At 39.9% G+C, this 27381-nt stretch overlaps 2 protein-coding genes, 1 non-coding gene and 1 pseudogene across 3 annotated transcripts; 1 reads left to right on the top strand and 3 right to left on the bottom strand.

The window, feature by feature from the left end:
* Positions 1 to 2437: 2437 nt before the first annotated feature.
* On the bottom strand, positions 2438 to 3529 carry LOC120287777 (germin-like protein subfamily 1 member 13). Its single transcript, XM_039301138.1, has 2 exons — positions 3358 to 3529; positions 2438 to 3175 (listed from the first exon to the last, which is right to left on the bottom strand). The coding sequence occupies exons 1-2, from the start codon at positions 3473 to 3475 to the stop codon at positions 2622 to 2624; spliced, it is 672 nt and encodes a 223-aa protein (XP_039157072.1). The 5' UTR covers positions 3476 to 3529; the 3' UTR covers positions 2438 to 2621.
* Positions 3530 to 8865: 5336 nt separating this feature from the next.
* On the bottom strand, positions 8866 to 9962 carry LOC120286852 (annotated as a pseudogene).
* Positions 9963 to 18096: 8134 nt separating this feature from the next.
* Positions 18097 to 19151, bottom strand: LOC104417591. Its single transcript, XR_005546029.1, has 2 exons — positions 18980 to 19151; positions 18097 to 18772 (listed from the first exon to the last, which is right to left on the bottom strand). It is a non-coding gene; the product is annotated as a germin-like protein subfamily 1 member 13 (transcript).
* Positions 19152 to 23901: 4750 nt separating this feature from the next.
* LOC104415338 (germin-like protein subfamily 1 member 7) lies at positions 23902 to 24883 on the top strand. Its single transcript, XM_010026615.3, has 2 exons — positions 23902 to 24065; positions 24185 to 24883. The coding sequence occupies exons 1-2, from the start codon at positions 23954 to 23956 to the stop codon at positions 24736 to 24738; spliced, it is 666 nt and encodes a 221-aa protein (XP_010024917.1). The 5' UTR covers positions 23902 to 23953; the 3' UTR covers positions 24739 to 24883.
* Positions 24884 to 27381: the final 2498 nt, after the last annotated feature.

Genomic DNA, 27381 nt, shown 5'->3' with positions numbered 1-27381 from the left:
ACGAAGTATCATCCCCCATGAGAACTGAACCACCATCATATGCCTTGTACTCATCGAAGGCTTCTCGATGAGGACACATGTTTAAAGTGCATTTGGAGTCCATGATCCACGAATCTTCAAAGATGTCATTCCCCAACGATATGGACAAGACGTCCTCATCATTGGTCTCAACGATGTCGGCTATACTTGCTTCATCCGAGCTCTTCTTCTTTTTCTCGTTCTTATTTGGACAGAATCTCTTGGTATGCCCTTCTTGATTGCACCCGTAGCATCTTCCTTTGAACTTTCCCTTGGATTTTAATTGACCCCTACTGCTCGATCCTTGATTCGTTGATCTTCCTCTTCCTTGATTTCTTTTCTCCTTTGCAAAAAGTCCCTCTCTCGAAGATTTTGAACTGTTGGTAAAATATGTCTTCGAAATGGGTTGAACAATGAAATCGGATCGAGTAAAAACAACTCAGACTTTGAGGCGTGATATCAATTTCTTTAAGGATTTATTTGCCCCACAACGTTGCTAATGGTCACCGGCAAAAATCCTCCCGGGATACAACAAAGTCTCGGATGAGAATACCAAATAGCAATTTTAGTATTTCTCCAGGGTCTCTCTAAGAAACAATCGAAAATTGGCTGCAGTTTTTCAGAAAGAAAACTCGAAAAATGACCACACTTTTCTTTCCAAAAAATGACGAGTATATATATGAAACAGTCTTGCAACTCTTCGTGAAAATTGCGAACAAACACGTTTTTAGAAAATTGTTCGGATAAACAAATGCGACTCTTCAGAAGAAGTCGAAAACGAACAATTGCAATCCTTCGGAAAAATTAAAACCGAATAAGTAATTTTCCAAAGATTGTCTTGAAAAGACACAAATAAAATTCGAATAATTTTTTTTTAAATAGAATTTCGAATTTTCATTTATATTTCATTTCCGAAATTCTCAAATTAAAAGGCAACCTTTGAACTAAAATATAAAATAAATAAATAAATAAATAAATAAAAAGCAAGGGATTAATGCTAATTAAACCGCGGGTGCGCATGCATGCTAAGTGCTAAGTGCTAAGTGCGCCAAAATCGCGTACCCGCACGCGGGTATGGTGCGGTCTAGCCCCACCTAATCACTCCTTTAACTACAAAGGGGAAATCCCACATTAATAAACTGACCCTCCTGCTCCCACATTTTCTATGTGGGACAAAGTAAAAGGCACTCATTTTGTTTTAACAAACAAAATTCCAACATGAACTACTTGCCCTTTTCGGGTGTCGTTTGAAATTAGGGCAGCAATCACCTCTCCGATCTCTAGGGTTTCCTTGCCATAAAGGAGCGTAGTCACCAAATGGTCAAACAAATCTGCAACGATGCCAATAGTAGAAGTGCTATGTCTTCATCCTCAAACTTTACCTCCAAGCTTGTAAGTTCACTAATCATCTTATTGAACACGTTGAGGTGTTCCAACAGATCTCCTCCTTCACTCATCTAAAGTGAATACAATCTCTTCTTCAAGAACAACTTGTTCGTAAGAGATTTCGTCATGTAAATGCTTTCGAGTTTGAGCCATACCTCCGGAGCAGATTCAATTTCCGCTACATATTGAAGGCCTCATCCGATAGGTTCAATCGGATTGCGCTGCACGCCCTCTCCTCTATGTCAGCCCAATCATCATCAGTGATGGTGTTTGGCTTGTTTGATCTTCCCAGAAGAATCTTTGATAAACCTTTTTGAATCAACAGATCCTTCATCCTTTTCCGCCATAGTGTAAAACTATTCTTCCCGATGAATCGTTCAATATCAAATTGAATGGTTGAACCTTTTCCATCCATCTAGTTCAAAGTCGCAATACAAGAACGGAGAACCTGGATTGCTCACGATACCAATTGTTGTGCAGAAGAAACCCTAACTAGATGAGAAAGAAAACAAGAATAATCAAGAACACGGAGAATTACGTGGTTCGGCGAAAAAATCCGCCTACATCCACGGGAGAGAGAGATGATTTCTTATTTGAGTGTATCAAAAGAGTACAAGGTACGATGCTGAAATAAATAGATTTTTAGATCCCTACTTTCCTAAACCTAATAGGAAAAGAATTCCACCATAAAGATATTATCAAATTTGAAACTTTAATCTAGGAAATATATTAGGAAACAAATAGCCTACAATCTTCAAGCTTTCCTAGATTTCCTGATTGAATTTTGTGGAATTCATGACAACATTAGCAAAGCAATGATCCTGAGGACAAGCGGTGTGTGGATTGGGACTTCCTTTCCTGTGCTTCCACCAAATTAGAGCTTGAAAAGGATGACATCGATGGAATTTTTATGGATCCTCGCCCTGTAAAAATGTGAGGAATGACTTTCCTTGGGATTTGGCTCCTTTCGAATGATTATCCTCAAAAGCAAGGAGGGAGGGAGGGAAGAAAGCGCCCCGGGGGGGGTGGTGGGTTGAAAGAGATTCTTAGTAAATGATCTTTATTGCTCAATGATTCATACAACAAGGTATATAACAACCCTATAAACATTGAGAAAAATTATTCATTTATTCTTAGCAATCTTGGAAAGTAGCAATGATCTCATAAGTACTATGGCTCAAATGCTCTGTCGGCATATCTTGAGTCATTTGTTCCATTTAGTTGTTGTCGTACCAAAACTGTGCTTGAAGGTAGTCCACAGTTTTCTTGTCCACTTGGAAGGCCTTGGTGAGAACATCAGCAGAAATGGGTGGCTTTGCTCCAAAGACGGAGTTAGCAATGGTAATGACTCCTGGATTTTGGCTGCTCAAACCGGCAAAGGCCAGCGCAGGGGGTCTTTCAGTATTCAACTGGAAGTGAATGAGTCCAATTGGGAAAACAAACACATCACCTTTGTACAAGACTTTGGTGAAGAGAGTGTTGTTCAATTGGTTGGATGTGACGAAGCCGACAAGGAGTGTGCCCTCGATGACGACCAAGACCTCGGTGCCGCGAGGGTGAGTGTGGGGAGGGTTTAAACCTCCGGGAGCGAAGTCAATGCGAGCCGCGGATATGCCCAAAGTATTGAGTCCTGGAAACTCGTTGACGGTTGCAGGTGTGACTTTCGATCCAAGTGGGTTTGCAGTATTCCCAGGCTTTCTGAACCCCATAAAGGTGAAGTCATCTGCATTGGCTTGCTTAGGGTCCTTGCAAAACTCCCCATTCACAAACACTGCATAAGAAAACAGAACTCATCTTAATATGCATCACTCAATATGAGATGACTATTGTACTAGTTATAGTCGATGACAATGTTGTCATGCTACCAAAACAAAACCTTTTTGCATGTTCTGTTTATAGCATCATTGACAAGAAGAAAACAGTATGTCAATAACACTAGAATAGAGGTTTAACCTGCAGACTTGGGGTCGTTGATGGCCACGCATATGTCCTGAAGAGGACTTGGGTCATAAGCAAAGGCAGTTGCAGTTGCCAAAGCCAAAATGAGAAGGCTAACTGGAAAGGACTTCATTGTGGGCGGGAGTTGGAGCTGATCTCAGGTTCTATTTCCTAGCTCAGAGTATTATTGCTCGAGGGAGGAGTGAGGTGCCTTGCATGACATGGTCTCTATTTATACAGACAGTGCTTGACCTGGTAAACAATTTATGCAACATGTTTCCCTGCAGAAGACCAAGATTTCAATGTTTCTATCTTTATTTCCCCTTTCTTAATTCCAAACAATGAACCGTTCCATAACCACTATGACCGGTGGCAGTCAATTTGATTTTCTCATCTCCAGCTTAAACAATGCATATTATCAGCTATGGAAGTGCTCATTCATAACTTTTACAACCTTGCATTATTCCTCCTTCACTTCTTCAGCTCTTCAGCATCAATTTCGAGCAGCATGATTAAACAAGGACTGTTTTCTGAACACAGTTTCATGCGTCCAAAGTGGATTGAATTGACCCTTTCTAGAGTAGGAAAAACTTTTTTCACACTCATCTTCACCATGGAAATTTTTGGGCTGCAGATATATCCTATCAGTAATAATTAGGGGACTTCGTCTGATTTAACATCCCAAACACTGAACTTAGTAGCAATCCACATAGCAGTGATTCACTCTCCTGTTGCACAAAACTTGATTCATTAAGTACCTTTGGGAACACAAGTTCATGGGAGGTCAGAAATAAGATGCTGCTGTCCAAAGCTGCGACTGCTTTACAACCATATGAGCAGAAAAGTTTTACGAAAAATAGAACTTGTGAGCAATATCTTATTCCAAATTCCAATGGCTTCTAGAACTTACATGACATCGCTTACTTGAGGATCAAGGGCCTGATTGTTTCCATGTCGAGCTGGTGGATATTAATTAAGTCACCTAATTCTGTTGGAAAAACGAAGCTTCGGAAGGTTATAATTCAAAAGAGGCTTTTGCTATCAACACCAAAGAATTTTAGCTAATTCCTTGAAATTACCAAATGTCCCTCTATTGTTTCTAACCTCGAAGTTCCTCTAGTGACTTTCTCAGAGAAGCGGGAGAGTTGTTAAAGATGGGTAGATGATGAAGGCAACTTTCCAATCGTAATTGTCATGATAGATTTTTGTGCTAACCATTTTAAGAGACGAAAGTTGAAAAGACAGTCCCGCTGCCTTATGTCTTTGAGTATTGAGATTGCTAGAAGCACAAATTTATTTAATTAAGTTTACGCTATATGATATTCCATTGCACAGTTGCTCCCCAAAAATAAGTTTAGGAGAGTTAGTAATAGTGAGTCTTCCTCTCGTGGTTTCTTAGGTCTGTTCGGTAACATTTCTGTTCCGGAGAACAATTTCCTTTCAAAATAGCCTTTTTATTTATATTCTTCAAAATAATTTCTAAATAAAATAATGCATTTGATAACTATACAAAATTTCCATTCTCATAGTGAAAAAAGAATAGGAATGTGTTTGGTATGATCCATAAATTTTTTTTTGTAACGTATAATTTCTTTTAATTTTTTATTAATTTTTAAGATTTTTTCTTTTTTTCTTTTTTTTTTTATTCTTCCTTGCCATTGCTACTGCCAACAGCGGAAGGTGGATGGCGGGTGGCGGTGGCAGGCCAGTGTTGGTTGGACAACAGGGGGCAATGGCCAAGGGCGAGGGCGACAAGGAAGAGGAAAAGAAAATAAAAAAAAAGAAGAAATTACTTTCGGAAACAATAAAATGCTTTTTTCTAGTTTTTATTTCTATTACAAATCTATTCCCCAACCACTTTTCTATTTCAAGAAATATAAAAATTAGTTGACGTTATCAAATAATTTTTTTTTTGTTTTTCAGGAACGAAAAATTAGAAAAACGAAAGAGTAGGACATTACCAAACAAGCCCTTACCTTCCACATATCAAATTTTTATTACTAACAATCTTGAGTTTTCTCCCTGGGGAGTAGTATCTACATACAGAAGTTTGAATACTCATTGGTTTTCAGATCATACTTTCGACTGATAGGCCTTTTACCTATGTGATATTAAGATGCTTGCTCCATTTGTTCTTGTTATCATGACACAAGTACACAGGAGGTGACCAAATAGTGTGAACATCCTGGGTGCTTTATGTAACAATGGCATGATATCCTGAAGAACAGGAAGCAAATCACCAACTAGGCAAGTCTTTTAGTGGTGAAGATGTATTTGGAACACCTAGTAAATGAATTATTTGATTTTTTTCAGGATATGTTGCTCTTTTTGAAGAAACGGTCCGCACTCAACTACTCCTGCACTCTCTATTCTCCGCCCGCACCAATAAAATATACGTGGCAGCATCACACATTTTGATTTTTTTGTGATTATGACCATTACTCTTCTGGTTTGCATATTTTATTGTCACGGTCAATCAGAAGAAGATTGAGGTGGCCATCGAGATTGTTTGAGGAGAAATGTTCCGCATCTGCAGCATGAAGACTTTCAAGTTGCTGATATATCCCCGTTAGTAATGATTAATAACGTACGAGTTAGCACCAAAGTACATGGGATGTACTTAGAAACCAAGCATTCTTTTTTCTACAAAAATCATGAATGTGGACTTTCTTCTTTTTGGGGTTTCGAGGCGAACGATGATAAATAGAAGCACAATAGTTCGGCTTATGAAGGAGGTGCACATATGCAAGACCCGGTTGAAAAATTAAAGTGGGAGAGATTTGCTGAGATGGTTAGATTATGGTGACTTACAGCCCATATCTTATGTTGGAGACTACACTGCACAATAAAATTGTCAATGGATCATATCGCTCAAACAAGGACATTTAAAGGAATAACTATAATTATGTCCCACATAAAGTACTAACAAGCTAATTTTTTAAGGGTTACAATTAAGAGTATTAGTGATTTTGGTTTTTCGTCGGATGCACATCACGGTTAAGAGCAATTGATTTATTTGGTTGATACTAAATTTGTTGGCTTAAATTTTTGTTAAAGGTGAGTCCTGTTAAATAAATTAGTAGTAAGATTTTAGGCTCTCTCCAGGTAATCTACTTGACGAGGCATGGCGACAAGTGCTCTATATATAAATGCAGATTGTTGACCAAGTACAGCGCTTTCTGCGTGATAGTCAACATTGAAAATCTTCGGATATTATGCAAGTTTGGTTTTAGACGCGATGGACGGGTCATTCCACAACAACTACAAGCACGTGTCCATTACTTTGATTTTATATTCCTACGAAAAGGAAATGAACAGAAACTTTCATGAAGTGACGCGACGAGCCGAGACTAAATCAATGGAGGCCAAGTCTTGACAAGGAATGTTCGCGTGATGGGTCTTTGTCACGACCATTCATGTACCAATGAGCGTGATTTGACGTGATCTAGGGCCTAAAACTGAGCCAAGTAATTGAGTCCACCCTTGTTTGTCTTATATAATTGATATCTGACGCCTTTTCAAGCTCAACTTGTTTGTGTAAAGACATACAATAGTGTCTCTGCAAATGTTGTTGAAAGGGTCAATCTTCGTATCTCCCGAGCATTTGCTTTTACATTTGCCAAAGAAATAGTTTAGAGTTGCTGATGTTCTCCCTCGTTAAATTAGAAAATTTGATCCACTCTGTTATTTGGAGGAAACTAAAAAGAATATTTAGAGCATATGCTTGCTTGCAATGCACTTTTATATGTTAGACCAAAAACATATCTCATCCTGGACTAAAGCATTTCTTAAGGTTGTTTCACATAGCTAGGCTTTGTTAATAAGGTTATCTCATATTCTGTTGAATGGATTTCTAGATGGTCTCGTAGTTTCTAGAATGGACTTGTTGAGACCAGCGAACTTGAGGATTAACATGACCTTTACTTTGGTTTTTATGTTTTTGTTGAAAGTTCAAAAGTCCTTGGAGCAAGGATTATCTAGCAAGCATGCATTGATTAATGTACAAGTGAGAGAACTATGCTGGGAATAGATCAAGGAATCAGGCGGAACACTAACCCTAGTCAAATTGAATAGAGACATGGCATTTCGATTAGAAAAACACAATTTGATATCCAGTTCATCCTGCTTGACACCGTTATGCTTTGGTTTAATTAAGAAAAGCGCTTACTAGTTTTTTACTTGAAAAAGCTTTGAATATGCCATAGGTCCATTCGTGTTTGGTTCCTAAAAAAGTACTTTGAAAATTAATGATTTCAATTTTTGGATTGTGCTTCACCTTCCTCAAATGATGTAAGTCACAACAATCAGACCTTGGGAGTTTGCAAATTTTTGTAATTTTTGTTTGACTTTTCCGGCAGACGACACGTCAGCCAGTCCTCTTGATGAAGTAAATTGGATCACATGAAGCGTTTTTAAAAGGGAAATACGCAGGAACTTCATCGCTTTGCCAGGCGTATGCATTGCATTACGATTCAATCATGTACTTCCATTTTTGAGCTGTTTTTTTATCCATTCCAAGGATGTAAAAACCGCAGCACCAATCAGAAGCCTACCAAAACGAATATGTACTGCGGACGATGATTGAAAGAAAAAAAACCTATACTCGGAAAAAAGAAGGTTATTTTTTTACTTTTGCTAACGAGGACTCGCTTATAGGAAATTGCAAGAGGAGCATAGAGGTTTAAACGCAGTTTACACTTCTTAATATAACATGGAGAAATGGGAGAGTTGTTGAAGATGTGTAGATGATGGCGACTACTTAATTTGCATATCTGTAGTGAGCTTCACATCAATCCGTTTTCGGTAGTGAATGTTTAATAGATAATTGTCCTTCTCTACTTGCGAAGAACGGAAAGTTCTACGACTTAATGTGCTCGCTATTCTTTTCCGAACACCTGATCCATATAAAATATCGTAGGCGACTTCAATTTGGTTATAGTGAGTCTCTGTCTCCCACTTCTTTTCGTCTTTTAAGTTTCCATATTCTGCTTTTAATCAACTACTCTAACTTGAGTTATTTTAGGGAGTATTCTTTGGCTATGTGGCACAGTTTCTTAGTGAATGGTTTTCCAAATCGGGCTTTTGGTTGAAACTAGTCATGTTTTCAAAAATGGCCTGAAATTCAGCATGGAGTGGAACACATGAATCGTAAGAGCTCCCACGTAATTGCCATAGGACAGTTTTCACAGATATGCAGATGTTGAACTGCGATAATACCGCATGCTTTCTACAAAGTGACGATACATCGTGGTTAGTAGGAAACAAGTAGACAACTAGGCAGCACAAAGCAATGATCCTGATGACAAGCGGTGTGTGGACTGGGACTTCCTTTCCTGTGCTTCCACCAAATTAGAGCTTGAAAAAGGTGACATCGATGGAATTTTTATGGATCCTCGCCCCGTAATTAAATGTGAGGAATGACTTTGCTTGGGATTTGGCTCCTTTCGAATGAGAAATTATCCTCAAAACAGTGAGGGAGGGAGGGAGGGAAGAAAGCGCCCGGGGGGTTTGGGTTGAAAGAGATTCTTAGTAAATGATCTTTATTGCTCAATGATTCATACAACAAGGTATATAACAACCCTATAAACATTGAGAAAAATTATTCATTTATTCTTAGCAATCTTGGAAAGTAGCAATGATCTCATAAGTACTATGGCTCAAATGCTCTGTCGGCATATCTTGAGTCATCTGTTCCATTTAGTTGTTGTCGTACCAAAACTGTGCTTGAAGGTAGTCCACAGTTTTCTTGTCCACTTGGAAGGCCTTGGTGAGAACATCAGCAGAAATGGGTGGCTTTGTTCCAAAGACGGAGTTAGCAATGGTAATGACTCCTGGATTTTGGCTGCTCAAACCGGCAAAGGCCAGCGCAGGGGTCTTTCCAGTATTCAACTGGAAGTGAATGAGTCCAATTGGGAAAACAAACACATCGCCTTTGTACAAGACTTTGGTGAAGAGAGTGTTGTTCAATTGGTTGGATGTGACGAAGCCGACAAGGAGTGTGCCCTCGATGACGACCAAGACCTCAGTGCCGCGAGGGTGAGTGTGGGGGAGGGTTTAAACCTCCAGGAGCGAAGTCAATGCGAGCCGCGGATATGCCCAAAGTATTGAGTCCTGGAAACTCGTTGACGGTTGCAGGTGTGACTTTCGATCCAAGTGGGTTTGCAGTATTCCCAGGCTTTCTGAACCCCATAAAGGTGAAGTCATCTGCATTGGCTTGCTTAGGGTCCTTGCAAAACTCCCCGTTCACAAACACTGCATAAGAAAACAGAACTCATCTTAATGTGGATCACTCAATATGCGATGACTATTGTCCTAGTTATAGTCGATGACAATGTCGTCATGCTACCAAAACAAAACCTTTTTGCATGTTCTGTTTATAGCATCGCTGACAAGAAGAAAACAGCATGTCAATAACACTAGAATAGAGGTTTAACCTGCAGACTTGGGGTCGTTGATGGCCACGCATATGTCCTGAAGAGGACTTGGGTCATAAGCAAAGGCAGTTGCAGTTGCCAAAGCCAAAATGAGAAGGCTAACTGGAAAGGACTTCATTGTGGGCGGGAGTTGGGGCTGATCTCAGGTTCTATTTCCTAGCTCAGAGTATTATTGCTCGAGGGAGGAGTGAGTTGCCTTGCATGACATGGTCTCTATTTATACATGTCAGTGCTTGACCTGGTAAACAATTTATGCAACAAGTTTCCCTGCAGAAGACCAAGTTTTCAATGTTTCTATCTTTATTTCCCCTTTCTTAATTCCAAACGATGAACCGTTCCATAACCACTATGACCGGGTGGCGGTCAATTTGATTTTCTCATCTCCAGCTTAAACAATGCATATTATCAGCTATGGAAGTGCTCATTCATAACTTTTACAACCTTGCATTATTCCTCCTTCACTTCTTCAGCTCATCAGCATAAATTTTTGGGCTGCAGATATATCCTATCAGTAATAATCAGGGGACTTCGTCTGATTTAACATCCCAAACACTGAACTTAGTAGCAATCCACATAGCAGTGATTGACTCTCCTGTTGCACAAAACTTGATTCATTAAATACCTTTGGGAACACAAGTTCATGGGAGGTCAGAAATAAGATGCTGTTGTCCAAAGCTGCGACTGCTTTACAACCTTATGAGCAGAAAAGTTTTACGAAAAATTGAACTTGTGAGCAATATCTCATTCCAAATTCCAATGGCTTCTAGAACTTACATGACATCGCTTACTTGAGGATCAGGGGCCTGATTGTTTCCTCGCATTATGTACCTTTGGATAGACAATGCAAGCTCGTCACTGATGTTATGAACATTTAGTACAATTAGTGCCTTGTCCATTAACTGATGGTTATGTGCAACTTTGCCTAAGGTTCATGGGAGGTCAGAAGTAAGATGCTGTTGTCCAAAGCTGCTTCTGCTCTGTAACCTAATGAGCAGAAAGGTTTTAAAGTTAGAACTTGTGAGGAATGTCTTATTCCAATGGCTTCTAGGACTCATGGGACATTGCCAGCTTGAGGATCAAGGGTGTGACCGTTTCCATGTTGAGCTGGTGGATATTAAATAAGTCACCTAATTCTGTTGAAAAATGAAGCTTCGGAAGGTTATAATTCAAAAGAGGCTTTGCTATCAACCACAAAGAATTTTAGCTAATTCCTTGAAATGACCAAATGTCCCTTTATTGTTTCAAATCTCGAAGCTCCTCCGCAGATTTTCTCAGAGAAGTGGGAGACTTGTTAAGGGTGGCTAGATGAAGGCAAGTTTCTAATCGTAATTGTCACGATATATTTTACGCTAACCATTTTAAGAGAGAGAAAATTCAAAAGACAGAATGACTACCTTACATCTTTGAGTATTGAAATTGGTATGGACATTATAAATGCGATAATTTTTTATGACGCTTACTTGAATACCTCGACTTTTTTTCTGACCACTTGGGCACATAATTTCTACAACGTTTCCTTAATTGTCATAGCTTTCAATTGAGTGTCATAACTCTTAAAAACGCTTATCCAACATGGCATGACACTTGTGATGCATATTTATGAAAGTTATAGTATTAAAGTTATCGATTGGAAGTTATAGTGTTCAAGTAAGTACTGTATATAAGTTATAGCATTTAAATGAGCGAAAAAAAGTTATGATACTTAAGTGAACACTATATAAAAGTTATGACACTTGCGTTCTTTTCCTAATAAAATTGCTAGAGCGCAATTTTTGTTTATTAACTTGACACTATGTAATAATTCAGTGGGCATCTTTTCCCCAAAAATAAGATTAGAAGACTTCAATTCAGCCATAGTGAGTCTTTGATCCCCGGTTTCTTACCTTCGGCACATCGAATTTTCAATAACTAGTAATCTCGAGTTTTCTTCCTGGGGAGTATTATCCACGTACGGAAGTTTAAATACTCATTAGTTTTTTAGATCCTACTTTTGGCTGGAATCGGCCTTTTACCCCTGTGATATTAAGATGCTTGCTCTGCTTATCCTTGTCAATATTATCACAACGCAAATGCACAGCAAGTGATTTTATGGTGTGAACGTCCTGCATGATACACTGAAAAATCGGAAGCAAATCACCAACTAGGCAAGTCCTTTCATGGTGAAGGCGTATTAGGAACGCCTATTCCTGCATTTTCTCGTAAATGAATTATTCAACTTTTTAAGGATCTGATACTTTTTCTGAGGAAGTGGTCCGCACCATCCCGCTGCTGAGTCGACCCTGGACGGCTGCAACAGTGAAGTACAGAGATAAAAAAAGAAAGACGCTGACGTTATCTGTGAATATCATTCCCACCTTAGATTCACGCATTCCTTAGCTGGAACAGAGGAAATTTAACCTGATCGGGGTTTCGTCGAAGCAGCAACGGAACGACACATCACTGGATTTAGATATCTACTTACGGCCCCAGCGAAGCAGACTAGTCAATTGGAGAAATAAGGGAAAGAGTTGTTGAAAGTGCTCACCCAGGGGTTGATTTCCTAAACCCTATCTCTGTTGCTGTTGTCAAAGGTCCATTGTTGACCTTCTCAAACACCGATCCATTCAGAGAACAGTTCGTCTTTATCCTTCTCTCAGGATCATTATCTAACAACTCATGCACTCTCTTTTCTCCCCTCTGCACCGATAAAACCATGTGGCAGCATCATCCAATTTTGATTTGTTTTGATTATGGCCATTAGTCTTGTGGTTTACATATTTTATTGGCACGGTCTTATCAACCTCTAGAATGTGTTCTTTGAATTGGGTTATTAGGCGGGTGTTCATATCCGCTGAGCATTACAAATGCTCTCAATACAACGTTTATTTTGCTTTGAATTGCATAATATGTAATACCTGGGCTTGCAAAAGAAAAGAAAAGGCCGAAGACCTCAGCCCATTCCACCTTTAGTCCAGATAAATCTGAAAATGTTTCCTTCTCTTCTCCCTCTTGTCACGAACCAGAGAAAGAAAAAGAAATGCGGCTTTTGCATGCACGCACGGGAGGCTACGATGACTCAAGTTTGCCTTTGTTTTGTAACACCCTACGATTATAATCCTTGGTTCATTTAATCAAGGGAAATTTTGGAGTTAGGACATAAATTCAGGTCTATGTTAATTTTGAGTTACCGTGTCGATTTAGGAGTCATTTGGCGGTGAAAATTATGCGGAAATGATAATTATGGTGTTGTGGAGCCATGATATCTTACAAAAATCAGTTTCAAGTTACGGTTCGATTGGAATGAATTTTTAGAGTTTTGTGCATGTTGCTACTTAGTTCAAAACTTTTGTTTTTTACAATGGTTTTCACTCTTCTTTGGTCATCTTTTGAGTTGATAAAGCTTAGGATCTTATAATACTTAAAAAGAGTTTTTCTTTTCTTTTCAAAGTTTGCTCGTGTTAGGGTTTGGTGCACAAATACAACAAAATAGAGTCTAAACGTAAGAAAGAGAAATCGAGACACAGACTTTATCCTAGTTTACCCTCAAGGGGTACATCTAACAGATGATTATGCTATAATTAGCTTCTCTCACATCTCTATATATCACTCAATTACAAGAGAAATATAATATATATAGGCGGCACAAGAAAACTCTAGGGTTGACAAAGTGTTAGACTATTCAGTAGCTATTTATGGACCCAAGTCAAAACTACTATTTTGACCCAATCCGTCGCTCGTTCATCGAGGAGTGAGATCCCATGTCTTCTTGTCGATGAGGAATATAAACCACACCCTAATAGCTTGAACCGGAGTTTGTTAGAGAAATACAACACGATAAAGTTGGTAGCACGAGCTTGGGTGGCTACTTATCATGCAAGTGATTATTCGTCACGCAACTGCCTGCCTTGAAGTCTTTTGTCAACCCGTAGTGAATGACTTATGTCACGCCCCGATCCTCAAGCATGCGCACATCCCTTACCTTTGGTCGATTTTCTTATGCGATATCCCAGGACTACATATCGCCGTCCTTTCCTTTTTAATAGCACATGTGGAAGCAATTATAAAAATCCCCAGATAATAAAGCAATAGGATATAAAGTAGGACTAGAAAATTGAACCTAAAAACCAACACCCTTATGTACATCTATAATGACTAAGTCATACATGTACATATACAAACCATGCTAAAAAGGTTGGTTTCTACTCAATAGATTCTACAACAACAGTCATCAGGATTCTATTATGGATCATCCTCAGCGTTCTCCTTCAAATACTCCTCTTCGAGTTCTTTCTCCTCAGGTTCTTCATTAGGGTCCTAAAATGATTTCTCCAAACCAGGATGAGACTATGTCTTAGTAAGTTCTACTCCCTAAGATCCGATTAGTAAGCTAATACACCTTAGGGCTGCCTAAACACAACATGAGTAAGAGGATTTACTTTGGCCTTAGATTCCACCTGCATGTTAGCACATATCAAATAGGCACCCAAGCAATCACATCACATATCAAAGCATCGATCAAATCGACCTAATCAATTATACGCCAACAAGACCACTCACGGTCATTTCCACTCAATCAGTCAATTCACAACAATCGAATCAAAGCAAAGGTCAATTGACTTAGTCAATTACATAATCACAAGACCACTTCCGGTCATTTCAACTATTCCAACTCAATTCACAAATATGAATCACGGCCCTTAGGACATAACTTGCCATGGGTGGTAATCACGGCTCCACCAAGCAACTTTCAAATATTCAATGGTTTTATGGTCCCACTCAACCACTTTCAATTATTCAATGGCTTTACGGTCCCACTCGACCACTTTCAAGATTCAATGGTACGGTCCCACTCGACCACTTCAAGATTCAATGGCTTTACGGTCCCACTTGACCACTTCAAGATTCAATGGTTTTACGGTCCCACTCGACTACTTTCAAGATTCAATGGCTTTACGATCCCGCTTGACCACTTTCAAGATTCAATAGCTTTACGATCATTACAGTACCATCGATGCTAAATAATAACACTCGGCCATCAACCAATCCATCATTCAATTTTATTCAATTTGGGATAAATCCCTAAAATTGCACAATCAAATCAAATCAATTTCACGTAATGTAGAGCTCAAATAAATAAATGAACCGCACCACGACAATCAGCACGAAATTCGGTCATCGGACATCCCGGTTGAATTTCCGGAAAATAATTAATTTCGAAAATTAAATAAATAAATACAATAAATTCAATTTAGCACAATATAAAGCTCAATTAAGAAACAAAGATCTGCACCACGATCATTAGCATAAAATCCCTGGTCACTAGCCATCCCATTTGAATTTTCGAGAAATAAATAATTAAATAATTAATTTCGAAAATTAATATTTAATTCCTAAAAATTCCGCCTAGGCCCGATTTGCTTAATTAACACCCGATAAGGGACGGGAAAAATCCCAAGAAACATCTAATAAATACTATAAGCAATTCTCTATCTAATTACACTAACCAAACAACTAACATGTAATGTAATTAACTAATAATCACTAATCAATTATAATTTAACCACCTGATTACACTTATTTAACGCTAATCAATTTTTTAAGTGTAATTAGTACACTAAGAAAGGCATTAGTGAGTAAAACTCACTCAAAACGATGAGCTGGACACGAGGATCGACTTTCCCAAAGTGGGCCGAGCATCCGGGCTCGGAAAGGCGGCCAAAACGGCCCAGGAAGGGGCTGCCATACCCATTTTCTTCTTCTCTGTTTGCTGCTGTTTGGGGCTGAATTAGGGGCTGATTCGAGCTGGACAGGGCCGGTGGAGGGCGAGGGGACTCCGACGGGTCGAGGTGGCGGCGCACGGTGGCCGGAGGTGGCCGAACCGTGGCCTGTGATGGCCAAAACGAAGCTGAACAGAGGCGGAACAGGGGCTGGGTCGCACAGCGGGGACGGCAGGCGCGAGCGTGAGGCGGCGGAGCGCGCGGCGTCGCGCGGGCGGCGGTGCGGCAGCTCCGGTGCGGCGGCGTCCAGGCAGCTGGTCGCGGCTCCTTCCGGCGACGCTGGACGCTGCTTCACTTTCTGCTGTCTTCTGGTTCGCACAAGCAAGAGGAGGGAGAGAGAGTCGGTCACGAGAGAGTGAGGGAAGAAGAAAGAGAAGAGAGAGGTTTGAAAAGTCAAAGAAAGAAAAAGTAAAGAGGAAGACAGCCAAGCATTCGGTGGAGGGGGCTGCGCACGAGGGGGAAAAGAGAAAAGGAGAGAGAGAGAGAAAAAAAGGAAAAGGAAAAAAAGAAAGAAAGAAAGAGAGAGAGAAAGGAGAAAAGGTGTTTGGCCAAATGGGAAAGGGGAAATGAGAATAAATTCAAAAGACAAGAATTTCTTCAAATAGAAAATTTTTATTTCAATTTCTTTTGAATAAGCTCATAAATTCCCAAAAGAATTTCATATTAGAGTTCTTGATTTCCCTCTTGCATTTTTGCATCCAATATCTCTCTTGAATTTCTTTTAAATGACTCTCATAAAATCAATTGATGTCTCACTTATCAAATTGATTATTTTATTTATCCAAGAATCCCTCATACTCCTCAATTTCACAATCCCCGGCTTCAACTGAACGAAAACAGCCCTATTTATTTAGTCGAAATTAGAATCCGAAAATCTAGATATCACAACTTAGCCCACAAATAGTGTTACCTAATAGAGTCTTGGCCGAAGTTAGTTGGTGTGTAAATTTGATATTCAAATTATGTTCTCTTTTTTGTAGAACTTTGAAGCTTGCTAGGTAGCCTAGCTTCCATTTGGGCTTTTGGTTAGTGGTGATTGGTGCTTATATCTTGTTTATATCTGATGATTCATATTTCGAAAGTGGTAAAGATTAGAGAGCATATCCGTGGCATAAAAACTTGATCAAACATTTGTTATCCTTTATGGTATTCGAAATAGTTAGAAATGATTTTGACCATTTGAAATAGTTTGATTTAAATACTTGTGATTGGTAGGAGAACTAGCATGTGAAACAAATTGTGAAAGGTTATATGAATTGATTTATGAACTTGGTTTGTGAAACCTAATAGGGTTTGAGAATGAGAATCTTATACAATTGATATGCATTGGTCAAGAACTAAGTTCTACATGGTGGTATGAGCTTTGTAGGAGCCACCCTTTAAAACCTTGTATTACGTTATGAGGTTGCCAAGGACTAAGTGCTATACCATGACATAAGTCTTGTGGGAGCGATCTCTAAAATCTTGTATTATTGATACAAATTGGTCAAGGACTAAGTGCCACTTGGTAATGTGAGCCCCATTAGAGCCACCTTAAAAATCTTGTACCATTGATATATATTTCTTGAGCTGTGGCCCCAAGTCATCAATGCATCTTAATATAACATGGAGATATAAGAGATTTGTTGAAAATGAGTAGATATCTCTGCTGCGAGCTTCACACCCAAACCGTTTTCGATGCTGAAAGTTTATGAGATAATTGTCCGTATCTACTTGCGAAGTATGGGAAGTCCTACGGTTAAGTCTCTATTCTGCACTGAACGCCCTCTCCACATGAAGTACGGTAGGGGACTTCAATTGGTTATAGTAAGTCTTAGTCTCCCACTTAAAAAATAAAAATAATAAATCCCAACTTTCGATATTCTTCTTTTAATCAACTACTTTATCTAGAGTTATTTTAGAGAGCATTTTTTGCATATGGCACGATTTCTTAGTGAATGGTTTTTCAGATTGGGCTTTTATTGATAGTAGTCATCATTTCAAAATTGTCGAAATTCAGCGGGCAAAGTGAAATACAAGAATAGTAAGAGTTCCCACTAAATTGGTAGCAGATGTCGAACCGTGAAAGTACAGCATGTTTTCTACAAGAACGACGATACATCCGTGCAATAGGAACAAAGTCGGCAACTTGGCAGCACGAAGCATTGATCTTCATGACATGCTGAGCGTGGGTTGGGACTTACCATCAACTTTGATCACAAAATCGTGAGCATGAAAATTTGACGCCAATGGAATATGGATGGATCGTTCTTGACGGATGTCCGATCAATACGAGAGTTCAGTCCCGCAATGGAAAGCGTGCACAACCTTTTGTGCTCGATAATTTGACAAGCAACACTTCATTGATCATTTTGAGGCTGATCCGAGTGCCCAAAGTCGTTGCAATTGTTTTCACTGAGCTTATATGCATCTGATCGAAATCTGTGTTTTGTTTCTATTATGACTTTGCTTGGCGTTTGGCTCCGATCCATATGAGAAACTTTCACAAAAACAGGGATCGAGAAACAGGGAGATTCTTAGTAAATAATACTTTTACGATCAAATACTGCATAAGAGGTAAAATACCCATTGACCACTGACATAAAGCAGTGTTTTTATTCTTGGAAGTCTCTCATGGAAACTAGGAATGCTTGCGTAAGTTAAATGGCTCAATACTCTGTTGGTGTTTTTCTGGTCATCCATTCCATTTAGTTGTTGTCGTACCAAAACTGTGCCAGGAGGTAGTCCATAGTTTTCTTGTCCACTTGGAAGGCCTTGGTGAGAACATCAGCAGAAATGGGTGGCTTTGCTCCAAAGACGGAGTTAGCAATGGTAATGACTCCTGGATTTTGGCTGCTCAAACCGGCAAAGGCCAGCGCAGGGGTCTTTCCGGTTCAACTGGAAGTGAATGAGTCCAATTGGGAAAACAAACACATCGCCTTTGTACAAGACTTTGGTGAAGAGAGTGTTGTTCAATTGGTTGGATGTGACGAAGCCGACAAGGAGTGTGCCCTCGATGACGACTCAAGACCTCGGTTCCACGAGGGTGAGTGTGGGGAGGGTTTAAACCTCCAGGAGCGAAGTCAATGCGAGCCGCGGATATGCCCAAAGTATTGAGTCCTGGAAACTCGTTGACGGTTGCAGGTGTGACTTTCGATCCAAGTGGGTTTGCAGTATTCCCAGGCTTTCTGAACCCCATAAAGGTGAAGTCATCTGCATTGGCTTGCTTAGGGTCCTTGCAAAACTCCCCGTTCACAAACACTGCAAGAAAACAGAACTCATCTTAATATGCATCACTCAATATGTGATGACTATTGTACTAGTTATGATCGATAACAATGTTGTACTAGTTATGATCGATAACAATGTCGTCATGCTACTGAAACAAAACCTTTTTGCACGTTCTGTTTATAGCATCATTGACCAGAAGAAAACAGTATGTCAATAACACTAGAATAGAGGTTTAACCTGCAGACTTGGGGTCGTTGATGGCCACGCAGATGTCCTGAAGAGGACTTGGGTCATAAGCAAAGGCAGTTGCAGTTGCCAAAGCCAAAATGAGAAGGCTAACTGGAAAGGACTTCATTGTGGGCGGGTGTTGGGGCTAATCTCAGGTTCTATTTCCTAGCTCAGAGTATTATTGCTCGAGGGAGGAGTGAGGTGCCTTGCATGACATGGTCTCTATTTATACATGACAGTGCTTGACCTGGTAAACAATTTATGCAACAAGTTTCCCTGCAGAAGACCAAGTTTTCAATGTTTCTATCTTTATTTCCCCTTTCTTAATTCCAAACAATGGACCGTTCCATAACCACTATGACCACCTGGCAGTCTATTTGATTTTCTCATCTCCAGCTTAAACAATGCATATTATCAGCTATGGAAGTGCTCATTCATAACTTTTACAACCTTGCATTTTTCCTCCTTCACTTCTTCAGCTCTTCAGCATCACTTTGGAGCAGCATGATTACACAAGGACTGTTTTCTGAACACAGTTTCATGCGTCCAAAGTGGATTGAATTGACCCTTTCTAGAGAAGGAAAAACTCTTTTCACACTCATCTTCACCATGGAAATTTTTGGGCTGCAGATATTTCCTATTAGTAATAATTGGGGGACTTCGTCTGATTTAACATCCCAAACACTGAACTTAGTAGCAATCCACATAGCAGGGATTCACTCTTCTGTTGCACAAAACTTGATTCATTAAGTACCTTTGGGAACACAAGTTCATGGGAGGTCAGAAATAAGATGCTGTTGTCCAAAGCTGCGACTGCTCTACAACCTTATGAGCAGAAAGGTTTTACGAAAGTTAGAACTTGTAAGCAATATCTTATTCCAAATTCCAATGGCTTCTAGAACTTATATGGCATCGCTTACTTGAGGATCAAGGGTGTGATTGTTTCCATGTTGAGCTGGTGGATATTAATTAAGTCACCTAATTCTGTTGGAAAAACGAAGCTTCGGAAGGTTATAATTCAAAAGAGGCATTTGCTATCAACACCGAAGAATTTTAGCTAATTCCCTTGAAATTACCAAATGTCCCTCTATTGTTTCTAACCTCGAAGCTCCTCTACAGATTTTCTCAGAGAAGTGGGAGAGTTGTTAAAGATGGGTAGATGATGAAGGCAACTTTCCTATCGTAATTGTCATGATAGATTTTGTGCTAACCATTTTAAGAGACAAAAGTTGAAAAGACAGTCCCGCTACCTTATATCTTTGAGTAATAAGATTGCTAGAAGCACAAATTTATTTGATTAATTTTACGCTATATGATATTCCAATGCGCAGCTGCTCCCAAAAATAAGTTTAGGAGACTTTTAAGTCAGTAATAGCGAGTCCTCCTTCCGCGGTTTCTTAGGTCCGTTTGGTGACACTTCTGTTCCGAAAAACAATTTCTTTTCAAAATTTTTTTTTCTATTTCTATTCTCCAAAACAATTTCTGAGTAATAGAACATGTTTAGTAACTCCACAAAATTTCTATTCTCTGAGTGAAAAAGAATAGAAATGTGTTTGGTACAATCCACAAATTTTCTTTATAACCTATAATTTTTTTTAAAATTTTTAATAATTTTTTCTTTTTTTCTTTTTTTCATTTTACATTCTTCCTTGCCGCCACTCGCTTGTTCGCGACCACCGCCACTACCAACGGTGGTTAGCAACCGGTGGTGGCAAAGTGGTTGGCTAGCAAGCGGCAACAAAGTGAGCTGCGAGCAATGGTGGTCGACGGTGGTGGCCGGACAACATGGGGCGGTGGCTAAGGGTGGGGGCAACAAGGAAGAAGAAAATAAAAAAAAAAAAAAGAAGAAGAAATAACTTATTTCTAGAAATTATTTCTAGGAATAATAAATTATTTTTTTCTATTTTTTATTTCTATTGTTAATTTATTCCCTAACCATTTTTCTATTTCAAAAATATAAAAATTAGTTCATGTTATCAAATGAATTTCTATTCTTTTTTTTTTTTTCTGAAAAACAAAAGAGCAGGGGACATTGCCAAATAGGCCCTTACCTTCAACATATCAAATTTTTATTTCTAAAAATCTTGAGTTTTCTTCATGGGAAGTAATATCTACGTACAGAAGTTTGAATACTCGTTAGTTTTCATTTCATACTTTCGGCCGGTAGGCTTTTTACCTCTTTGATATTAAGATACTTGCTCCATTTGCTCTTGTTATCATGACACAAGTACACAGCAGGTGACCAAATAGTGTGAACATCCTCAATGCTCTATGTAACAATGGCATGATATACTGAAGAATAGGAAGCAAATCACCAACTAGGCAAATCTTTTAGGGTGCGTTTGGCAACTTGCCAAATAGTAACAATTTCTTTTTTTGTTCCCAATAGTAAATTTGAAACAAAAATTCATTTGGTAAAACTTTTATATCCGCGAACAAATTTCTATTTTTTAGTTTACAGAAGTAGATTTGAAATAGAACCGAGAAGTGAAAAAAAAAAAAGGCTGATTCTTTATTCTTAGAAACAATTTTAGAATCAAGCAACCTATGTTTTCTCTTTTCTTCTTTTTTTTTTTGTTCTTCTTTCCTCTCTTCTCTTCTTCAATCGTTGCCGCCAACGTTGTCCACCGCCACTAGTCGCCGATGACCAGTTCGGTGAGGTCCAACAATCTCGCCAAAGGCTTGCCCGGCCTCCCTCGGCCACCGGCGAGCCTCGCCTGATTGGGTGAGGCTTGGCCAAGCCAAGGTTGGGAGAGGCTCGACCTTGCCCAAATCTAGCGAGGTCGAGCCCCGTTGACGGCTGGGCAAGCTCCACCTCGCCAAATCTCGGGCAAGGCTGCTCACCTAGCAAAGGCTCGGCCAAGCCTTGCCTAGCCGCTAGTGAGGCTTGGCCGACGAGACGCGAGCCGCTAGATCCGGCGAGGTTGCTCACCTAGCGAAGGCTCGGCTAAGCCTTGCCCGGCTACTAGTGAGGCTTGGCCAACGAGGCATGACCTCGGCGAGGGCCGGCGAGGTCAGCTGCCCTTATTTGGCCGGGTCGCTAGTCATTTCAAGGCCGGCGACTGGGCAACCCCGAAGAAGAAGAGGAAAAATGAAATAAAAAGAAGAAAAAAAGTAATAAAATTATTTAAAAAATAAAAGAAAATGATTTGAAGTAGAAATTTAAAGATGGTACCAAATGCAATTCTATTTTGAAATCGAAATTTTGGACGCTTATCAAACGGCTTAAAATGCTTAGAAATTATTCCTGAGAGTATAATAAAAAAAAATCATTTTTGATCAAAAATTGTTTTTGAGAATAAAAGCGTTACCAAACACGCCCATTGGTATTTGGTATATTTGAAATACCTAGTAAATGAATTATTTGATCTTTTCAGGATATGTCGCTCTTTCTAAAGAAACGGTCTGCCCTCAATCCCGCTGCTGAGTCAATCCTGGAGATTGCTGCCATATCAGATTCATGGATCTCTCAGCTGGAACGGAGGAAATTCAATCTGATTGGAGTTTTGTCAAAGCAGTTGCAGAACGATTCGTCACTAGAATAAGAAATTTACTCATGGCCCCTGTAAAGCAGACTGGTCAATTGGAGAAGAAGGGGAAGAGATGTCGAGAGTGCTCACACTGTGGTTGATTTCTTAAAACGGTATCTCTGGTGCTCCAGTCAATGGTCCATTCCAGAACTTCTCAAACGCTGAACCATTCAGAGAACAGATTTATTTTTATACTTCCCTCCGCATCATGTTTTGAACTTAACTACTCCTGCACTCTCTATTCGCCACCTGCACCAATAAAATATACGTGGCAGCATCACACATTTTGATTTGTTTTTGACCATTACTCTTCTGGTTTGCATATTTTATTGTCACGGTCAATCAGAAGAAGATTGAGGTGGCCATCGAGATTGTTTGAGGAGAAATGTTCCGCATCTGCAGCGTGAAGACTTTCAAGTTGTTGATATATCCCCGTTAGTAACGATTAATAACGTACGAATTAGCACCGAAGTACATGGGATTTACTTAGAAACCAAGCATTCTTTCTTTCTGCAAACATTCATGAATATGGACTTGCTTTTTTTGGGGGTTTCGAGGCGAACGATGATAAGGAGGCCCACATAGGTAAGACCCGGTTAAAAAATTGAAGTGGGAGAGCTTGCTGAGGTGGTTATATTATGGTGACTTCCAGCCCATATCTCTGTTCAACACCTTTTAAATACTGAAACTTCAGCAATTAAAATTTTTCTTTTCTTTTTAAATAAAACTACAGAAATTATGAAGAATTTCACGACTCAAACGTTTTCTAAGCGTGAAAAGGCACCTGCTCCTTAGAAACTAAGCTAGAAGAGCTCAATTTCGTTGTAACGAGTCTCTGTTTCCATAGTTTCTTAACTTGACATTGTGATTTGCTTTGTACTTTTTAAATTATCTTGAGTAAAGTTCTAGGAGAATCTTATCTATGATAGTTTGTATACTGAAGAGTTTTGCCAATCATAATTCTTGGTAATAGCTAGTCGTCCTTTGTGATAACGGTCGGAATGGATGAATCGTATTAGCTCGTGCAGCATAGCTTTCGACCACGTTAGCATCACCCCAACGGAGTTGGAAACACAAGTCAAACCGTGAATTATACCTCTTTGAACGTGAATCTGCACCGGGCATACGAAACAGTAAAGCAGAAGTAAAAAGACGTAAATTCCATCGGAGAAGACCACTTCCATATCAGATTAACGGAAAAGAGGACAGGTCAAAGTAATGGGTGCTTCGATGTAGCAGTTGTGGAAAAGTTCTTTTCTGGAGTAAGAAATTAACCAGCACACCGGAGACTTGGTACCTGTCAGGCGTTTCTTATCATGGAACATAATACCAGGTCAGCACTATTTTCATCTATAAAAGAGAACCATGTGTCCATGCAAGGCATCTCACTCCCATCTCAAGCAAAGAAAAGAAGAAGATATCCAAGCCTGTAACGCTCCTGTCCGCAACCGCAATGAAGTTCCTTCCAACTAGCCTTCTCATCTTGGCTCTGGCAACTGCCACCGCATTTGCCTTTGACCCAAGTCCTCTTCAGGACTTCTGTGTGGCCATCAATGACCCCGAAGGTTGGAGCTCTGCTCTAGCGACGGTCGAATATTTCTGTTCTAATGATGCTAAAAGAACTACCCTGGAGAGTGTTTATCCTTAGATAAGCCTAATAACGTGAATTCTCTTTTTTGTGCAGTATTTGTGAATGGGAAGTTCTGCAAGGATCCAAAACAAGTCACAGCAGATGATTTTCTCTTCAAGGGGTTCAGATACCCAGGGAATACCGTGAACCCGCTCGGATCGAAAGTCACACCTGCTTTCGTCGACCAATTTCCAGGACTCAACACTCTTGGCATTTCCATGGCTCGTATTGACTTTGCTCCAGGTGGCCTAAACCCTCCCCACACTCACCCTCGTGGGACCGAGATTCTGGTTGTCGCTGAGGGCACACTACTTGTCGGCTTCGTCACGTCCAACCAATTAAACAACACCTTCTTCACCAAAGTGTTGTACAAAGGGGATGTGTTTGTGTTCCCAATCGGTCTCATCCACTTCCAGTTGAACATTGGAAAGACCCCTACATTGGCCTTTGCTGCTTTGAGCAGCCAGAACCCAGGAGTCATTACCATTGCTAATGCAGTATTTGGATCGAAGCCACCCATTTCAGCTGATGTTCTCACCAAGGCCTTCCAAGTGGACAAGAAGGTTGTTGACTATCTCCAAGCACAGTTTTGGTATGACAACAATTAAGTTGATACATTGACCTCCAAGACGTCGGATTACCCCGTATTCTCCATACATGATTGCTGGGATTGATTATTGCTTTGCAATAAAAGAATTGCTCTCTATGAAACTGATGATGAATGTTTGAGTAATAAAAGATGATTCTTAATAAGAATATCTCTCTCTCTCTCTCTACCCCCTCCCTCCCTCCATGCCCCCTCCCCGCGCGGCTATATAAGCATTGAAAGGTTTCCGAGCAATGCCTGACCACAACCACATCCACACCTTGGCTAGCGGGTTAAGTTTGCTAAATATCCTGGTGCAATAACAAGTGATGACAAAATATGAAGTTTGGCCAAGCTAGAATATTACATAAGAAGAACCTCAATAACACTATTATTTTGTCTTAACATTTAAATGTTACGAGAATATGTTTAATTCTATGACAGTGGCTAATTCATGAGTTTTTACGCTTCTTGACTCTCGAAGCACAAACACTAGTTTTGGGCATTATTAGAGGCCAAGCAAAGGCATCCTATGTAGACTTCCTATCTCTCGAAGGAACTCCAAGCGCGTCATCTCTTTTGCGCTGAAAAAGTGGAGTGAAACAGGCAAACTACTATTTATTGACATTGAAAAAAAAAGGATGATTAATGTTGGGAGGCCTCATGTGATATTTTGGATTTTCCACTTCTGATTTCAATTAAATTAATCAAGATTTTCATCGATGCATTTATAGGGTTGTTCTCAGAACTGATTACTCTTAAATAACTAGACTATTTAGGGAAGCCATTAAGGAATTTTAACGCAATAGACCTGAGAATTCGACCAGGAATCGACTACCCGACCGTGCTCATATTTAAAGGCCATTATGGCACAATTAAAAATCAATTAGAGATTAGAGATAAGTCGATTCGACTGAGATGTGTGGCTAAACGTGAGTGACTCCACTAAATTGGAAAATTCTTGTCGACCGGCACTAGACTGATTTTTCTATCATTTTGGTACCCTGTATCCGTATTTGAACCCTCGAGATTTTTATGACAATTGAGAGTCGCTAATGTGTCGAATGGGTTCATTGTGGCTCGAAGAAAATCGACCACGAGTCGTTTGCATTAAAAATTTTTGAAAGCTATCTGGTAGCCTAGGTCATGCTAAAATTGAGCTGAATTGAAATTAACCGTGAATTTGAATCCGATTTCAGAAATTGAAAGTTCTGTCATGTCACAAATCATTTTAGGAACGTCAACTCAATCTCGGAAGATTTTTCTGTAAATCGAGACTTTTTGAGAAAAAGTCGTCATAGGGCCATTTTTGTTCAAAAAAGTCCAAGGACCATTTTTGATCAGGCAATAGGGAAGCAAGTGGGTTGTATTGGTGAGAAAAAATACCAATTCGATTAAGGGCTCGACAATTGAATTTTTGAGGGCCAAATTGGGATGATTTAAAGAGAGATTAGAGTCCAATTGAGGGGAAATCACATGAAATTCGTAGTGCCCCACTACCTATGGCTTTTGGACCATTTCAAGTGTGCAAAAAGGAGCCTTGGTGGTTGATTTTCAGTCTAGGAAGATAGCTGGTGGTGGAGGAATGGTCAAGGGGACCATTAGATGAGGATAGAGCTTTGGTGGCCTCCTCTTGTCTCCTCTCTCCCTCTTCTTCCTCAACTGGCCGGCCAACCTCCATTTCCTCTCCTTTGTGCTGTTCGAACACCCTAGCAACTAGCAGAGAAGCCGCCAAAGCTAGCCCTCACCGCCGAACACCACGCTGCCGCCATCGTTCGCCGTTTCCGCCCTGCCTGTGTGCCGCACGCACCTTTGCCTCGCTGCGTGACTCCGATGCCTCATCCTGCCTATCTCGACGTCCCAGTTGTTATCTCATGCCTTGTGAAGCTCAACCGGAACAGTCCAGCCACCGTTTCACCGCCGTGCATCCCCGCCTCAGCCCGCCGAGCACCACTGCAGCTCCATTGGTCCTTGCCTCACCGTTCAACCACTAGATCAGCCCTTTCTTAGCCTTGAACAAAAGCAAAATCATTGGGTCTCAAGGCTGTTGTCGGGCCCGTTTTGAAGGTGTTTACGACCCCGAAAGGCAAGCCCGCTTTAGAGATAGTTGATCCCTGAGGCGTCCCCGTTGTTTCAAACCGAGCGGTTCGTTAATCAAGTAAGTTTAACTCACTAATCCTCATTTAGTAGGTTAATGACGCTTAATGGTTAATTAGTTTAGATTAAGCATGGATTATGTGGTTAGTTAGATTAGATTAGTGAATTTAATTAATTACTGATGCATGTTAGGTGGATAGTTAGTGCAATTAGGGCCTAGACAAGCTCTAGTATTTATCTAGAGCGATTCGGAAATTTTCCGGATTCGTCTCGGCGTTGAATTAGGCTTTACGGGCCTAAGTTGCTATTTATTGCATTTATTAATTAATTTTCGTAATTATTTATTTATTTATTTATTTTCTGGAAATTAGACCAGGATAATCGGTGACCGAAATTTTATGCTGATTGTGATGGTGTCATCTGTTTATTTAATTGAGCTCAAATTTGTGTTGATTTGGTGTGATTTGTATTTTAGGAATTTATTCCTAAATTTAATTAATTTCAGTAATTAATCAGAAAATCACCGAGCATCGGTTTATAGCGCTAAAAATATATTATGGGCTGTTGA

This window comes from Eucalyptus grandis, chromosome 8 (assembly GCF_016545825.1).
Source record: "Eucalyptus grandis isolate ANBG69807.140 chromosome 8, ASM1654582v1, whole genome shotgun sequence".
Taxonomy (NCBI): Eukaryota; Viridiplantae; Streptophyta; class Magnoliopsida; order Myrtales; family Myrtaceae; genus Eucalyptus; species Eucalyptus grandis.
This window is presented reverse-complemented; position numbering and strand designations above follow the sequence as displayed.